Raw genomic sequence first — 19,197 nt, 5'->3', positions numbered from 1 at the left:
GAATGATCATAATCTTGAGGACGTTAACAAGGCATAAATACACATATAACAAGAGTTATCTTTATGTAGATTAACAAAGTGCATGGATTTGCTTTTTAAGTGTAGAGTAATTAGCATTACACATACTACTTGTTATAATTTCACAGTACAGGATGTCAGTCATCAGCACAGTATATTCCACATAGCGTCATTGTTTAAGTTGTCTGCTTGACCAGCTCAGCACCATTCAGCACACACTGATCAAGACCTCCTTGACGGAGGGGTGACTCATTGTAGAGCCTGATGTCCGAGGTTGAAATGCTCTCACATAGTGGTCCTTGGAGAAACATAGTTGTCTTGGCCAGTTACTACATGTGTTCTTCTTTTTAGCTAACACCTCACACAAGGAGTGAGAGTCATTGTCTTTGACAATAAGCAGCTTTATTCTGTGCCTTTCTTCAGCGAGTCCAGCCCAACTCCCATGATTGAACTAGGCTTTTTAATCAGTTTTAGATTATTGGCTTCACCTACACGAATTTCATTTCCCCAGCTCACTAAAACACACTGAGCACTACAGACTGAAAGAAAACATGCAAGAGTGGCCTGCATACACCAAATGACCTCCACCACCTTAGGGAGTAGAGGTGACTCTGTGACAGATGTTATCTGTGTTGATGATACACTCGAGAGACACCAGTCAAAATGCACATCATATTTATTATGGGACACAGACGCAGAGTGTTGAGAAAAATTCATGTGGACACAGAATGAAATAAATTCTACATAGGCAGTAATTAAGATGGAGATCCACTCCAGCATACTTAACTTGTGAGGCACTTACCACCGAGACCCCATACAGCCAAGTTAAAGTAAATGCATCATTCACCCATTCCCTGATCCTGCTTAATCCAGTTCATGGCTGTGGTCTAGTACTTGAGCCATCTTGGCAGCACTGAGTGCGAGCGGACAGACCTGTATTTAGATTTAACTTAACTTGCATGAATTTGGACCTTTGGAGAAAAGTTTTGAACCCCGGAAAAAACCTGTTGACATGGGATGAGCAGATATGAACCCAGACATCTGGGGTCCCTTACTGCCCTAACAGTTTTATATAATTTCATTACTTCATTATTATTTAAAATTCAGTTATAATAATGTAAAAGAAATAGCTATAAAAATAGGGTTTTAAAAGTTAAGGAATTTTAAAGTCTGACCTGTTTTTTGATTTAGGATGTTTTTGAAGGTGTTAATTTTGAAATATGTCTTCCCGAGGTGCCATTTCATTTTTAGTATAAGTATTTGCCATTGTTGACTACTTGTTGGCACAGGGTCGCTGGTCAAGATGTCACATGATGAAATTTACGTAATTGTATAAAAGTCAGCATCTTACACTCTGCTGCCCTGTCAGAGTTTGTGACTAATTCAAAACTTAAAACTGTGGCTGTTCGGCTACAAATTGTTTTCTCCTCCTGGATTCGACCTTATTTGTTATTACATGTGTAACATAATTATTTTTTTGTGAAATCTGCTTAAAAGTGATTTCTGTCAAGTGTATTCGCTAATTGTGTGCATTTTTTTCCTTCCCATTCACAATTCAGGAAGAAAACTGGGATATACTTTTGACAACAGAAACTTTCACAATGTGTCATTAGGGCAAGGACAGGAAATAGTAGCAGAACAAGCCTTGGACTTGGCTGCCAAAGAAGGCCACTGGGTCATCTTGCAGGTAAGCGTTGGAGATTTGAAGGATTCTTCAGGCTGTAGAATGAGTTAAACTTGATTTCTGTAGTGAACAACATTTCAACGTGATATATACAGTAAAGTACCTGTATTAAAGAATAATTAATTCTGTATATTTATAAGATGAATACTGCCAGGTGAAGAGGCTCGTTCGAGAACATTGTCCGCCTTAGGATTGTATATAGCACATTTTAATGGTGAACACCATAAAAGACGCCTTTATAGGTGGAGTAAAATCCAATAGTTTCCATTTTTGTCCATTGTGCTACTGGTAGATTTAAGTGACTCAGTCATGTTGGGAGTATGCGTTGATAGTGTGTTGCTGCCCCCACCACAAAACAAACCACGTGGATTGGGGCACCTCAGCGCCAAGGTCATATAGGTAATCATTGCTCAGTATTACATGTGCAGCCTTCTGCTTTCCAGTGCGACTCCTTGGGCACAGGAGGGTCACACTGTCTACAAAAGAAAGTGCATAACTGAGAGGAAGAAAATGTGTGGTTATATGGAGGAGCAGCATGAGGGATAATTAGTCAGGTACTTTCAAAAGAGTTGTTAGTTCAAGCTTCCAGCGAGGCACATGCTTGATGACTTCTGACATCAAAAGCATCTGGGCAAGTTCTTCAAGGCATGTGACTAAAATGAATGGGTATTTTAGAATAGTATTGTTCACTGCTGCACTGTTATTAACATATAGCTGTGAATGTATTTTTAACATAGTGTTAAATAAAATTATACTTTGGTTCATTGTACATGTTGGAAAACCATTGAGCATTGTTTTAGACAAAGCAGGGTTTGGCAAAGTACAATACATGTGAGACCTGGCTGTGGGCTAGGAACCCGTTGTTGTATTGCTCTTCATAGGCCTATTCAACAGGCTCCTTTTTTTTTCTGATGTTCAAATTCAGACTATTCTCTCTGAATTTTAATTGCTGTCTCTTCATTTACAATCTTCAGTAACCCCTGCTATTCAGTGAGACAGTACTGTCATTACTGCACTCGATGCAGTGCTAACTTGGTCTGCTGGCTTTGAAAGCTCAACTCATCTTCTATCAATTTACCTCCTTCTTTTACGTTGTATGTCATTACTGCAGTGTGCTCTTCTTTGTACTGTAACGCTGTTTGATTTGTATAGCTCCTTTTCATACTTGTCAGGTATACTTTTAAGCTCCCCTGCTATCTGTCAGTGCTGTATTTCCCATATTTGCTTTGTTGTTTTTATTGTACTGCTCAGTTTATATATATTTGGTAACCGTATTGTGTAGGATTACTGTCAAAAGTATCCTTAAATGAAGCTAGAACATTTCCCTTTTTACACCTTCCTCCCAATTTGTATTAAGGGGGCTTCTCTCATTTGAGATGTGATATTTGTTTTTAACATTTATATAAGCCATGAATAGCCATTCATGTACCTTCATTACATAGCAACTCTAGATATATACACTTGAATTGATGCCCTCAACCTTGCAACACTACTTTGCCTTAGCTAATTCCCACATCCCAACTTCTTGCACTTAGGTCTCCACCATTGATGCCACCTCTCTTATATTCTTTCCACGCAATAACTTGTTAATTATTGAATACCTAAAGTGAGTTTTAGACATGGAGGACATGACATGTCCTGTGTCTTTGGAAAAAGAGAACCAAGGAGCCGCTTAATGTCAGTGGTGTATGCCGCACTGGACGAATAAACAGCAAATACGTTGACACAACTTTTTCTGTCCCCATGGGAAAAATTTGGCTTTTTACAGAAGCTTTTAAAATAAATTAATATCAAATAGATAAATATACACACAGCAGAATAACTAAAAAGTGTTGGTGTGTCATGGAGAGGTTGTTTTAATTCTCTCTCACCTCTACTACCTCAAGGGGATCCAGAGTGCTCCTATAACTGACTCTGCTCCTTTAATTCACTTGTTGATTCAGTGGACTTCTCTCACCACGCTGGCCATCACAGAGTTGTAGAAGATGTGAAGGATTTCACTGCGCAAATGAAAGAAACATAGTCTCCAAAAAAAAAGAGCCTGCTCTTCCCTTTCTTATATGACTGAAATGAAAGAAGAACTTCTGACTTAACCGACACAGTGAGACATTACTGTATATGATCGCATCACTGTTAGTTTGAAGGAGCCCCAGGTGTGTTTCGTTGCACTTCTGCTCAGTTATTCATTGGCTGAAAGTCCTTGGTGTCAGAGAGAGGATGTGCTGCATTGTCCATAATGGCGCTCAGTTTTGTTTTAATTCTTGCCTTCAGTAGTACATCCTGGGGTCCGGACTGCGTCTTGTAACAGAGCCTGCCATTTTAATTAGCTTGTTGATTTGGTGGACCTCTCTTAAAGTGATGTTACTGGCCCAGCGCACCACACTGGCCATCACAGAGCTGTAGAAGATGTGAAGGATGTCACAGTTTCCTAAGAAGGACAGATCCACTGTGTTAACGAGACCAGTCCAACCTGCCATTGACGTCGACCCCTAAGTACTTGTAGAAGCACACCATCCGTACATCCACTCCCTGAATGGTGACTGGACATAATGGCTCTTTAGTTTTCCTCAGCTTTCTGTTAAATAGCTAACAAGTAAAGCTTAGAAATAAACAATGACAGTGAAACTTCTGGCAGTCATTTAAATAAAAATGAAAAGTGGGTTTAAACAACATGTGACAAGAGCTGCATTGAGTTCTAATTAAAAAGTAAAGACTGCCTTTGGTCTAAAAATTCTTATATACATTTGTAATATTTGATCTTCTCCAGTTAGATTTTAGTGCACATTAGACCCTGAATAGCTTCTGGGACATGGAAAATTTCTGTCTGGATGATTTTGACAGGCAATCTGCTTTTAACACTTTTACCAAAAAACAGGTAAGATTATTTCGAAGCGCGTTAAAGAATAAATGCGTTTCAGGTGAGCCCTTTTGGCTCCCAGTAGTGTGTCGCATCTCAATGAGTGTTTATTGACGAGAATGCAAAACATTCAAACACAAGGAAGACCTTATTGCTGCATCTCAGGCAATTACCTGAAAGGGGATTCACTCTTGAGACCGGCTTCTGCACAGACTAGCAAAACACACTTTAATTACCTGTGTGCATTATGAAAAATCAATACTTTTAAAAAGGTGCACTTTGGCAGCTGCTTTGTCCAATCTGCTACTGTAAGCCGGATGCAGGATCCATTTTTGTGTTTTTTTTTTTTATTATTTATTTTTTTTATTGACTTTGCTGATTTCAATTATGTATGTATCGATAGCAATCAGGTACTTTATCGCTTTCGTCCTCCACATACCAGTTATAGCATGCAGCTTAGCTGCGGATATTGGACAGCAGACGTTTAATCTCACTGCTCTCAAATGCACTGTCTCTAGTTGAGCCTTCAATCTCTCAATTGTTTGCCTCTGTGGATGAACTCAAATGGATAGAGAAATGGGCTTCTGCTGCAGCGTGTTATCAAAGAAGAGTGGCGGGAGAGAGAGAGAGAATCCCAGAGCAGAGTGCCAACTGGAACCACTTGCCACCTGCACTACACACTTTCCTTTTATAGGTTTAATATTTCTTATTAATTTTACCAAAAACAGTCAAATATTTGTAAAAGCTATAGAAATGGGTAATTGTGGCTCATTGCCACTTTTTGTGGTTTTTTTTTTTTTTCTTCTTTTTCATGACATTCCTTTGGCAACGCCCAGAGATGGCAAGAGAAAAGGAGAAGAATAAGACGCAGAGAAAAAACATAAACTGAGCAAGGGTCTGAACCAGGAGAACAAAAATCCACCAGTTACCAAAGCCAAAAACCATGAGACAAGGTCAAAAAGGACTGCAGAGTTCAAAATCAGTGAGGAATCAAATCTGAATTGATGAAATTAAAGCGCAAGAAGGGTTTTGGAATCAGAGTAGTCCGATAAGGAAGTGAACCTAGAATGTCCCTTTTATCCTGCTGATTAATAACTGATGGGCTCATGACCTCTGAAGCCGCAGCTCTTACTTGGAAAAACCTGGCAATTTTAAGATAGCTGAAGAAACAACAAAATGGTGGCAGATAAACAGCCCAAATCAAAAATGAGCTTTACAACAAAGCACTGAATCAAAAACCAGTGATTCCAACAGATTCTTTGGTGTCAAAAACCCCAATAATGACATGCAGCTCAATGCTAGAGCCAGAAAATAACCTGTAAAAAGTTACAAAAAGTCCCGGGATTCTGACATAGCTGCTTGTCAAAATGAACAGAAAGCTACAGTATAAGGCAACAGACACAAAACTGAATTTTCAAAAAGTGCTTGAAATGTGGCCATTCGTAATGTTAAATTTCCTGTCCACAGAAGAACTTCGTCATGTTCACACAGTGCGGCGATATTCTTACTTGCCTGTCAGCCACAGACTAGTGACAGTAGTGCAGTGTAATTCTAGAGCAATTCTAACGCCATACATTAAATGCAATGCTCTGCCTTACAGTGTGAGGTGGGAGTCGTGATTGGAATGTGTGCGGAGTTCTTTCTCGCTTGTTCTAATTAATGTGCAGCACATGCTGATGCTGTTGGGACTGTCGCTAGAATTAAAATGATGCTCTGAACCTCCCGTATTTTTTCTCTGCTGAGTGCCTTTGAGCTGAGACACTGTGATTCTTTTCTGTCTTTAAGAAAAGATTAACTTTACTTTCAATTATGTATTTTAATTATCATAAAATGATTTTGATTTTTTCATTGCCCACTGCGATTTAGTGAATTGGTTGTCAAGATGCTAGTGATGTCAGTACTGTGATACGAAATGTGAGGTCATATTCTAACACGACACAAATTCTGTTATCTATGTTTGGATTAAAAAAAAAACTCTTTCAATGTGTCCTCCTGCAATGTTCTGATTTTTCTGGTTTCGACATTCTTGCGTTTCTTTTGCAACTACGAGTTTGCTTAACGATTCTTGACTGTTATTTTTGATCCTTGTGTTGTCCTGGTAATGAATTTCACTTTGATCTTCAACCTGTTTTCATTTCTTGTTCTCAGTCCTCTTTTTATTTCTTATTTTTGCCTGAGCCATGACAAATTGAAGTAAATATAATGTACCCAAAGGAAGTAGAAATGTTAGATTTGAATACACGATGAGCTTCTTGGGCTGAATGGCCTGTTTTCATTACAGTTGTTCTAATGCTCTGATATCACCACTGTACAAATGGGGAGCTTAAAATATATAATTTTTTGGGTAGACTATTCCTTTTTTTATCTGTTACTTTCCCCATGGAGTTTGTTGCATTTGTCATGCAGAACAGAGATTACAAACTTTCTGGTAGAATAGGAGTCTTGGGAATAATTGCCGGACAAAGGCAGACAATTTTAAACATGACCATGTAAAGAAATCTCATGTCAGCCGATGTTACTCATGTCACATAATCCATAAGTCATGCCATGCAGTCGAGTGTTCCAAATGTCTTTTAATTAAAATATTATTAAATAAACCACTTCAAAAAAACAACTGTCGTGGACTAAAATGGAACGCGGACACGGTGTGAATTATAGACCTGCCTCTCTCCTCATTCATTGGTCCAGCTTATTATTCATTGCAGTGTGCACTGAAAGGTGAATACAACTAGAAATTAAAGGTTAAAGAAAGGCGAGTGAAAATTATTATCTGGAAGAAAATCTGCATTGCACTTGTGCATATCTTGGATGCTTCAGAAAGTCAGTATTAAGATGATGTACTTCATCTGTGGATATGAATATAAATATAATGATTGGAGCTGGTCTCTGTTGTATACCGTTTGGTATGGGATTCGTAAAAGCAGTGTTAATGTTTGATGTGCCATCCGTTGGATTGACAAATGAAATCTGTTTTACTACTACAATGTTTGTGATGCACCACCAGTTGGAGTGACAGATGCAATGCTTATGTCTCTGTTGTCAATTTGTATGATCTTAGTAAAAGCAGTGTTAATGTTTGTGATACATTGGATCTATTGGAGTAACAAATGCAACATATTTTATTACTAAAAATGTTTGTGATGTGGTGTCTTCTGGAATGACAGGGACAAAGCAACCGGACTGACGCACAGAATGATGGGTTTAAATGCAGCCTGCAATTGTTTTGATGTTGTGGATATTACCTGACCTGCATCAGTCATGAAATGCCTCACAGCCCTAATCTTAGTGTGACTGCAGTCAATAGGTGCCACGTGACGTACATTGTGGATGTTACATGATGTTGGGGTGCTACATAACTGACCTCAGATATATTGTAGGCTACAGTTTCACTCTGTTGCACACAGACAGTCACACAGACACTATCCTTTTATCAAGGTGAACATTTTAATAAAAAGCACATGTGTTTTGCCCATTGCAAACATACAACTTGATAATTTCACATGTGGATTAGCGTGTGTTGTTTTCCATTACATTTTTTATATTGTTTTCTGTTGGTCACCATAGACTCCTATCCTAGCTTAAACTTTATCTCCTCTCTGCATGGAAATATGAGGTTCAAAATTCTTTTCTCAGCCATCACTACAAACTACATGGGGTAAGTATAAAAAAAAAACAAGTCATTTTTGGATGGGGTATTACTCACGCTCCTTTCAAGTAGTTCGTTCTGTTGGAGAAACGAGCAGAATTCCAGGGCTCTGATAAGCAGCGTCTCCCTCTCTCATATCTGTCCTCTGGCGTCCTCCCATGTCGTCAGACACCTTATCCTGTCATGAAGACTAAAGTAGGCATGTGTACTCCGCGTGGTCCATTGACTGATTGACTAATATTGCTGCACTATGCTGCCCCTGCTTTTGTTTGTGCTGCTTTCTGCCTGTCTTCTTGCACTTGCCCGTTCCTTTTATCATGCATGAGTCATGTACTAGATTAATTTAGGATATTGATGGAAGGTTTAACGGTTGCTTATATAGGGTTTAGTAACCGATTTAAATGTTTCCTTAGCCACATCTTTATAAGCACAAAACATACTGACAGCGATTTGTTTCCAGGATGAAATATATACTAATAATCCCTGCAGCAAGGTAGCACTTTCTATACATCAGTTTAATTAGCTGAGTAGGAGCAAAAATGTCTCTTAAGCAGAAATCATCATAGGGGACCCTAAGCCATTAAAGTGCAGCTTGATCGATGCCCGTAACCTTTATTTTGGCCGAGAGGCAGCACTGCGGCTTCAAACAGACATTACCACCAAATTATTAAGGAAGATGCAAGGGGTAAACATGCCGTTTCGCCAGTGACGATAATTTATGGCAGGTCTGCATATTTAAAGTATTACACTGCTCCAGGTTTTCCGTGTACTGCAAGGACAATTTACCCTCCCACCGTCTGAAAAAAATACAAGCCAGCATGAGTAAAACAAAATAAAAAAAGTGTTCATCTATTCTTCTAATTAGATTTGGTCTCCTGCCAAATCTCCAGAGCTTTGCGAAGGCAGCATGGCCAGCCTTTATATGACGCCTCTCAAGGAGCATTGTGTTTTTGCATGCGTTTCCCATTGAATCATCATCATCATCCTCCAACCTGGATGAAACACCTGGGCCAAAATGGGAGCAAGTTAGGAGGTAATGCCGCTATGTCCAGATCCTTACATTCACAGTAGTATCGGCACAATAAGAGCGTGGCACACAAGTCGTGCTGTAAACTGACTGCCATATCAGTAAAGGAAGTGGGAAAAAAAAAAAATTCTGCCATTTAAGTCGGGGGTGAACAACCCGTACACACTGTACTGATTCGTCCAAAGGGACTCACAAATCAAATGTGTGTCAGTAATCGCTTGAGGGAGCCATACAGTAGATGTAGAGTTGGTATTACTTCATAAGTTCTTATCAATGAGGTTTTTAAAAACTGCAGATTCTCCCGGTGCTGCATGCCTTACTCACTGCTACCAGCATCGTTCATTGCAAAGCAATGGCTCATTCAGGCCAGATCTGTTTTTCCAATGAAGGCTAATATTTCAGCAAATTTGTTTCTTCTCACAGTGCCCATTTAGTTTTCTTCTGTGTCTTTCCTCTTTCTGTTCCTTCTTCATTTTTTTTTTTTTTTTTATTTATTTCAATAACATACTGATATATCTGCTTGCTTTGTGTCTTGGGACTCGTTTTTATATGTCCTGCTCAGTTGAAACTCTCATAGTTGAGAAGAAGTAAATGTAGTTCAAAGTGAACAGATAATCTATTAATCAAACAATGCCATTCACTAAGCTCACACCTTCCTGTTCCTTCTAGAATATCCATTTGGTGTCCAAATGGCTGAGTACGCTTGAGAAGAAACTGGAGCAGCACAGTGAAGGCAGCAACCCCAACTTTCGAGTCTTTATTAGTGCAGAGCCAGCAGCCTCAGCCGACGGTCATATCATCCCTCAGGGCATCCTGGAGAACTCCATCAAAATCACTAATGAGCCTCCTACGGGTATGCATGCTAACCTGCACAAGGCCCTGGATAATTTCAATCAGGTAAAAACCTCCATGTGTAACTGTTTATTTTTTGCATTATTTTTTCCTTTTTGTTTATTACAAATGCAACATGGGTGTCATCAAAAGCCTAAGACATGTGCATCCTTTTCTTCTCTGACGTAAAGATTATTTCCTCATTGCATTTTGTTCTCAATGAATCATTTTAGATGTTCCCAAGAATGGCATGGTGGCACAGTGGAACAGTCTGCCACCTCACAGTGCTTGAATCCTAGGTTGAAACTCTAAGATGCTCCTTGCATGTTCTTTTTGTGCTCATTAAAGTGTTATCTGGGTACTGATAGGAAACTGAAACCTTAAACTACTTTGACCTAAAATAAACGCAAAGCTAATATTATTTTCTAAACACCCCCATATAAAAAGTGAAGATGGTAGCAGATAACTGCATAAACAGAAGCAATTTCACTACCTAAGGGGAAGATTAATGGATGCTGAGCAAAGAGGAGATTCAGTGAGGTGCAATTTTGGCCCTCAGAGAGAAGAAGATGCAGGTAAAACTAAAAATGCAGCTTAAATCGGGTGGCTTGCAGCCTTTTTACTTGTGAAACAAGCCTGATGTGATAATTCATGTACACATCCTGCATGCAACCTGAAGGTGTAAATCATGGCGAAAAACTGAAAGGTCACAGAAAAGAGTGTCCTGTACTTCTCTTTGTTTCCTTTGGCATTGATTTTCAGTTTCAAAGGTGGGCTCAAAAAAAAAAATATGAGTGTACCAAATTATCCATCGACTAGCGACATAAATATGCTCTGTAATGCATTAATATAAAAAATGTTAATAATGGGAAAATAAGTAGCCCATTCTTTCTATTTTATCAGTGCCCATTAGACCTTTTAATTGTACGAGTGTATGTTTGGGCATATTCTGTCTATTGTAGTGTTTGTTTTGTGATAGTGAACATGCAGAGATTAAGTGTGTCTTGTTTTGCTGCCATTGAACGTACTGTTTGCTCCACCTTTTAGCAGAAAGATCATTCTGTAAGCAAAACCGTTACTTTAGGATGATGTGCACTAAAATGATAAGTGTGGTTGGTGTCCATTTATTTTCTGGAAACCCATCATGGCATTGAGGTGAGCAGCACTTAAAAGAGAGCACCAGGAGCACCTTGAACTGCAGTTCATTCCTTTGTTGACACTCGTACAGACAACCCTTGTTACGTGCATAAATAATTTATAAAAAGTTAACTGTTTCATTTAAAAAAAACTCTTCAGGTAAATTGTGGAAAGTGCTTTAAATTAATAATTAAACAAATAGGGATGTAGAGGTGATTTTGTAAAATTGTGTTTTTAGTTTCTCTGTTTTCGTTTTTTTATATTTAATCTCAACAAATTAATAAACCGATAATGATGTAATTCCCAGGTAAACACACAGGTTCTGTTTTATGTGTAAGCCTAACATGTAGTGTCCTGTTAAAGGAGTCTTGTTGATTTGTTGTGTAGTTGGTCCCTCGCATCAGGCATTATCAGCGTCTTTTTACAGCCATCCTGGGTGAGAACTGAGAAGTGACGGTTTCTGATAGTCTCGTGTAATTCTGATGATGATGTCCTGATCTTTAGTCTCACCCCTTCTCTCACTTAATTGTTTGTGATTAGTGTAATTGAGATTAATATTTCATATTTTGATAATGAACTGTATATTTAAAAGAAAGGAAATGCTTTCCTATATGTAAACACACATTCTGAGCTAAAAGTATAAAATGAAGCATTATTCTCAGGAAGGCACATTTTGGCAATAAAAACAGCTGGGTTTTATTGTTTTACAAAGTTTACTTAACATTCCCCCTGAAATCTTTAGGAAATTCCATTAAGTGCTAATTCATGATGTCTAATGTAACAGACGGCCAAAGAATGCTTTATTGTAACAGGCACCATTTCTGATGTAGTTTAGAACACAAGTTGAAGTGCTTCTTATCAGGATGTATCATTTTACCAAAACTCATTGTGGTGTTATTTTGAGAGTATTTTGTATAATGCATGAATAGGTCATTGATATGAAAGGTAGTGTAACATACGAGGGCTGTATCAAGGATTTAGGGCATTTTGTTCAGATGTACGTAATAAAAGGTATAATGGGGATAACAGGGTCACCTTAGGACTCTTTCATGACAAAACATTTGCTCATTACGCACCTGTCTGCACGTATGATAGTGTCAGTAATGAACAGAGAAGAGACCTAAACTCTTCATGCACACGCGACTCCTAAACTATCTGATGTTGGTAGATTTAGTGCTCCTCATTTAACCAGTCCACTTCACATTTTAGGAATCCTGGCTTACTATATTCAACATTATTGATGCTTTTTTTTTTTTTTTTAAATAATTATGCACATTTCCTTTATTATTTCACTACATTCTTGTCATTACCCTTAATTTTATTTCAGCTGGGCTGCTTTTAGCTGGAAGGGTGGTGTTGTACGAGTAAGTTATTTGTCATTTTTAACATCCTTCATTGTGAAGAATGCCAAAATTAATAACAACAAAGGAACCTTTGCATTATATATACTTGAAAATCATCTGCTGGTTGCGTCAGCAAATGTAATGTCTTGTATATTTCAAAAGACCCCCTGGTGATGGGGTTTTGTCAGGATGGCCTTTTAATAGAATCCAGTGCTTTAAAATAGCTCTAAGAGCATCAGAATACAAAACAAGCTGAGAAAAGTGCATGTCATTTTAAGGAAACTGTCACTTCTTTGCCAGAATTAATAAATGGGCTTTAATATATGCAGTTCTTTAAGCAACCCAGAAAATTGAATTCAATTGGAAATTTGCATAGTAGTCTCAATTGATTTGTTGTGACATTTATGCTCTCCTGATGAGGCTCGGAGCTCAGCCATTCATCTCCTACACTCCTCTCTGGATTATTCATTTGAATGGATGCAGCTTTTTGTTTTCTTTAACTTGCGCAAATTCATTTCACAGCTTTGTCTCTGATATGTCATGAATGGTCTTAAAAGTGAAAGGTTTACAAGCCTTAATTGACAGCACGGCATGTTTTCCAAAATCCTTAATAACAGATTGCACAATTAGATAATTTCAGTGTTTTCATATTTTTTAATTGTTTTGTACCTATTTATTTATTTATTTTTCCTTGTTCAGTTGTTAGTTTTAATCCTTATAAAATGAGAAAACTTCAATTGGAAAAAAAAGAAAGCTATTGAATGAAGTGCCTGCTGCTTCCATCAAAGAGACGCACGTTGAAAGGTTTCGTATTGAGAAGTTTTGTCATTCAGTGAGGAGGTGGCTGTTACTGTTGGTCCGTAAATGTCATCTTAAAGAAAAATCCTTAGATTAGTCAGAATTTGCACTGTGGTGATACCCCTCTGCTCACCTTTGGAAAGAAGGTTTCACTTTGAGTCGGTGTTCCCAGGCAAAACCAGCACGATTATACTATGCTCTACCAATCTCGAGAGCAGCAGCAAAATGAAGAAAAATAATTCAATATCTGGGAACTTGAGTGACCACAATACTTTTCTGCCAGTTGTAGTTACAAATACAGAGCACACCAACAGAAGTAAATGGGGAAAAAGTGGAGCAGAAATTAGAACTGAAATATGGAAAATGAAAAGAGCAATATATCAACTGTTTACAAAGCCATGTGCTTCGGCGCATCTTCCCACATATGATTAATTATTCAAGAAAATTAACAAATAAGCCTCTAATGCAGTTACGACCATAATATAACGAGTTTACACTACGTAAATCAGAGGGTGAGCCATAGTTCACTATCCATAGAAATGATCACCCACCATTTCTCCCTTCAGGCCACAAGGCCCTCTCCCAAATTCATCTCCTAAAGAAAAGAAACACGTTCTCTTCAGGGATTTTTGTTTTGCTGATATTAACTTGGAATCAACCGATGACATCCTACCAGGTGGAGTAGTTTTTCCAACAACAACAACATTTATTTATATAGCACATTTTCATACAAAAGTATGCTTTAAAAGTGCTTTACAAAATGGAGAATAGAAAAATAGAAGACAGAGTAAAAAATAAAAATAAGTCAACATTAATTAACATAGAATAAGTATGGTCCGATGGCCAGGGTGGACAAAAAACCTCCAGACGGCTGGAGAAAAAAAATAAAATCTGTAGGGATTCCAGACCATAAGACTGCCTGACCAGTCCCCTCTGGGCATTCTACCTAACATAAATGAAACAGTCCTCTTTGGATTTAGGGTTCTCACGGAAGGACTTGATGATGATGATGGTCACGTAGACTTCTGGCTTTTGATCTATCCATAATTGTAGGAACATCATGATGCTTTGAGTAGGTGGTGGGCCACCACCACAAAGAAACCGGAAAAAAAAAAAAAGAGAGAGTAGGGGTCAGTACGGATTTTAGAGCCACCATGAATAGTTATTATGATGAATTGAACATACCGAGTATCAGGATTAAGTTAAAGTGAAGTTAGGAGAAAGCCATGTTAAAGCAATGTGTTTTCAGCAGTTTTTTTTATAGTGCTCTACTGTATCGCCCTGGCGAATTCCTATTGGAACCCTCAACCCGCCTTGTTTCTGGTGCTCTTCACCTTTTCCTTTCCTTATTTTCCAGTGCACTTTAAACCTTGTGATTCCTGTACTACCCCTTCCTCTTTTAGTTTTCGTTGTCCCGTCAAGACAGATGCTGTTTTCGGTGTAGCCCGAAGGCTTCTGTGACCTAAACAGATTCTTCTTTATTCTAGAACGTAGAATGGTACAAAATCATCTATCACTCATGGGTGGCACTTCAAAAATTTGAATCTTGCATTATATTTCCCATGCCATGTAAAGCTATACAAGATGTGGAAATGAATGAAGTTTTCATCCAGCTCAGCTAAAGGTTTTCAAACTCAATGTTTTAACTCCACACATCTCAGTATTAAGATAATTAAGGTACCTACTGTATTTCCATAAGTGGCAATCTCATTCTGTTGGCTATGCTAGTTGACATTCATCGATATTCTTAAGCCACATTTTCCTCTACAGCTATACTGTGACATTTGCAGTGATGCCCCCCAACAACGCATTCTGACAATGGGACTCGTAACATGATTGTGCCCATTTACAAAACAAAATGGAATTGCAGTAATATGAAAATAATAACATAATAATTAATAGTAATACAGTGCGTTGGTGGCAGGATTGGCACATTGGGGAAAAACAACCCCTTGCATTGTCCCAGTGTGGTGCTGAGGTGTCACCCGCTACACTCTGGTCCCAATCCAGGTGGTACGTCGTGTAATGGGTGGACACATGCTATCAGCACATGATCACAATGGACCAGTTCCAATAATTAATAAAAATGAGTAGCCAGAATCGTTCTTAGATTTAAAAAAGCACCAAACCTACTCCTCCTTCTTTATTCTGCTCCTGTTAGGGGTCGCCACAGTGGATCATCTTCTTCCATCTCTTCCTGTCTTCTGCATCTTGCTCTGTCACACCCATCACCTGCATGTCCTCTCTCACCAAACCAATGTATAATATTTTGCAAAATTAAATGTTTTAAACACATATTGTGACTGCCATATCTCACATAATTGCCGTCCTTGTGTGAAAAATCTCAGAACAACAGAAATGCATACAACATAAATTTGAGGTGAATTAGGAGGAGGAGAAGAAGAGCTGTTATCTATGCATACGTACAGGCTCGAGCAACAGCCAACTGGGCAGGACGAGATGATGGCTGGCATCCAGCTGGGTCAGAGCAGAATCTGGCAAGATGTTTTGAATGGCGTCCAGCTGGGTGTGCCTAAATGCTTGAGGGGCAGGTTTATAGGGTCCTTATTATCCTCTGCACAGTCCAGTGAAATTCTTACTTTCATGGGCTGATCAATCAATGCTCTCCAGTGCCATGATTAGTGAGGAGACTACCTGACCTTGGACTGAATTCAAATGCCATTGTCTGGATTATTTGCCCCATAGGCATGTTCCTGTAGGGGTCTTCTCTGGATATCCTGTGCCACAGCCCAGAAGTTCATTTAGGGTGACTGATTGGCACCTCTTTACTGGTCCTGTGTGCTCTTCAAAGGATTGACTGCTGCCTCACCTTTCTGATGCTGTAGATGCAGGCTCTCCACAACCAGGCGGCACAATAAGCAAGTTTAGAAAAATGCACCAAAAGTCGGGTCTTTAACTTAAGTGGTGTGTTTATGTATGTACAGTAAATGGCGTTTTATATAGCTATTTACTGTTTATCACATTATAGTTGTAAATGGATAACTTGTACTTAGTAAAGAGAGCTATAGAAGAATAAACTAAATAAAAATGAATACAGTAGGTGGTGTTTAAATTATGCGTACATCACTTTTAACTCCTCGTCTTCATTATCTGTATAACCAGAGCTTCAGATTGGAGCAGACCACTCCGGCTAACCTTCCTCATCAGTTCCTTTTAAAGTGTTTCATATACACTGGTCAATGGGTGCTTCATAGCCCACAGGGTGCCACTTTCTCTCACACTGCTAGGTGACTAACTCCATTGATTTACACTTCTCATTTCTTCTTCGCTGATTTTTAAATTGTGTGCATTTTGTCCTTTTCACCGTTTCTTTTGCATTAGCATGAGGGGCACAAATCACTGAGCTTATAGGCTGGGTTGTTGTGTCCCAGATGCAATTAGCAACCATCATCTAAAAATGAGGGGGACATCTGAGCTTTGTGTGCTTTTACTTTCCCTGTCGAAGAGCTGCTTATTGGTACAGCATGTGCTGAACATGCACACTATATGACAGTCACCTAAGCGATTTCTTTTCTTCAATTCCCATCTTGATTCGGTTTTAAAACCGGTGAAAGTATTTTTTCATTTGTGCTTGATTTTTAAGCTTAGTCACTTTATTCCTTTAATAATGGGTAGATGATCTCCCAGTATCTCTCTTCAGGTCATTTTTTCATCACAGAGGTTGATTCCTAGCTGATGTTTCCCTTTTATTGTCACGTTTTCATCCTTTCTTGTTATTTGAGTGTTTTTCCTCTGTGAATGCTCGATTCTCCGCACAGTTTAAATAAATATGGTCATATGAAATTGCACCTGTGAAATGGCATGGCGTTAGCAGATATGAGTACGACATGTAATGGACTAGCCTTGCATTCACGGTTGGGTCTTTTACATTTGTCACCTTTTGAGTAGGTCCATTTGGCCATGTAATGGGAAAATAAGAAAATAATGTCCCCTTTCACAAAATGAGTTTTGCCCAGATTTGAAAACATTAAGTAACTCTTTAGAATGATAAAACAAATGACTTATTGTGTATATGATGATGAATCACATGCTTAACGTGGTCTTGCAGTGGACTGGTGCCCCTTACAATGGAGTCTATGGTGGGGTCATCTCTAATGTGTGCTGAGAGGATACTTGTCGAAAGGTGTAAGTGGCATACATATTTTATATAATGACTTACTTATGACACCTTGGAACTTCAAACGATGACCTTAGGACTCTCGCCTTCATGTGGAGCAATAAGATAATCCTAAGCCCAGGAGATGTCTCTTGCTGTATTCCACTCTGATGAGGCAATGCCACTGCTTATTCCTTATAACAGATTCCCACCTTCTGCATATTTCACAGTTGTGTGTATACATAACTTATCATCCAGTCTCTAGACAGCAGTGTTGTCTACTTGGGTCAAACAGGACTTTCAAAGCTGGTTTCCCAGTGGTATTCCCCTGTTTCTTACTCTTTTAATGTCTTCATAAAAATGACTGACATTCCTTGCTGTTTCCTGCATCACTCCGAAACTGTACCAGACGGTTATTGTCACAACTCTTCAAGCTCTTCCATGTTGTTATTTTACTTGCTTAATATAATGAACTTTTGGGAATTTCCACGGTTGGGGATCTGTTGGGTAAAGTCACTTTTTATAGATTTTAATTCATCTTTTTGGCACTTTGTAGCAGTCTGTTTTCATGAAAAGTCAGCCTGTGGAGGGTAGGGGACTTTGCAAATGAGAATAAATTGCAGAAAAGATGCTTTGGGAGCAGATTTAAATGATAATATATGGGCATGTTGCAAGTTTTAATATTTGATAGGCTATTGTATCACTGGTCAGGAATTTAGATGAATGAATTGTTTCAATATGCAAAATTGCCTGTTGATTAATTTAATGTTTTCTTCCATTTTCTTCCTGTAGGAGACCCTAGAGATGTGTTCCCGTGAGAATGAGTTTAAGAGTATCCTCTTTGCTCTATGTTATTTCCACGCCGTGGTGGCAGAAAGACGAAAGTTTGGCCCACAAGGTTGGAACCGCTCTTACCCCTTCAATACGGGTGACCTCACTATATCCGTAAATGTCCTATATAACTATCTGGAAGCAAACGCCAAGGTAAGGCACTTTCACCATCCTCTTTTTAAATAGCATATCTGCTCATAGAGCTCGTCGTGTCTCTGTCGATGTGGGGCTCCTGAATGTGCTACTGTTAGATGTCAGAGGAGCCTATTTGATCTGCCATTGCTTTCCTGGGCAGAGCAGGAGAAAGATTAGATCAGATTGTCCCAACTCAGTTCTATTATCGGTCTCCCTGTTTCTTGTTATGCAATAACATAAGTTTGGTTAATATTAAAAAGTTTATTTAAAGTTGTCGGTTTCAAAAATGTCAACCTAAAACAGAGTGCATTTCAAAGCAGCCTACATCATCGTCTCGTATCTGTACCTCATAAGTAAATGAGGTCAGTTAAATAATATATCCACAAGAACTGTTGCAGTAGTTTTTCAGTGGTTTTACCCCTTCAACTTGTATAATCAATGTGCATGTTGTTTAACAGTAGCGTACGTCTTTTTTTTTTAAATGCTAAATTTAACAAGATGATGTTGTTGCTGCTAACAAACAATTCCATCCTCCTGCAATCTGCTGCTTTAGCCCTTTGAAACAGCAGTCTGCAACAGGAGGTGAGTGGGGGTGAGACGTCATGCAGGTACCACAAAGCAGAGGCAGAGCATTTAATGACAAGCCTAAACTACTTTTCTTATAAGCAACAAAAGATAAAATGTCAGCAAAAAAAAATCGTGGGGAAGGAGGTGTTGGTTTTTGGGGGTTAGGATGGGGGATTCAGTGATTTGTGTCGGCTACATTGAGCTAC

General features: G+C 38.7%; 1 protein-coding gene across 1 annotated transcript in view; it reads left to right on the top strand.

Annotated features, from left to right (window-relative positions):
* The window catches only part of dnah9 (dynein, axonemal, heavy chain 9), a 262,350-nt gene that overhangs the window by 207,731 nt on the left and 35,422 nt on the right, over positions 1-19,197 (top strand). Inside the window, exons 63-65 of the mRNA XM_039739325.1 lie at positions 1,578-1,705; positions 9,902-10,129; positions 18,251-18,442. Coding sequence (XP_039595259.1) covers positions 1,578-1,705; positions 9,902-10,129; positions 18,251-18,442 — 548 coding nt within the window. The remainder of the gene's footprint in view (positions 1-1,577; positions 1,706-9,901; positions 10,130-18,250; positions 18,443-19,197) is intronic.

Source organism: Polypterus senegalus, chromosome 17, assembly GCF_016835505.1.
Source record: "Polypterus senegalus isolate Bchr_013 chromosome 17, ASM1683550v1, whole genome shotgun sequence".
In the NCBI taxonomy this organism is placed as follows: Eukaryota; Metazoa; Chordata; class Cladistia; order Polypteriformes; family Polypteridae; genus Polypterus; species Polypterus senegalus.
Note: the sequence above shows the minus strand (reverse complement) of the source record. Positions and strands in the feature narration are given on the sequence as shown.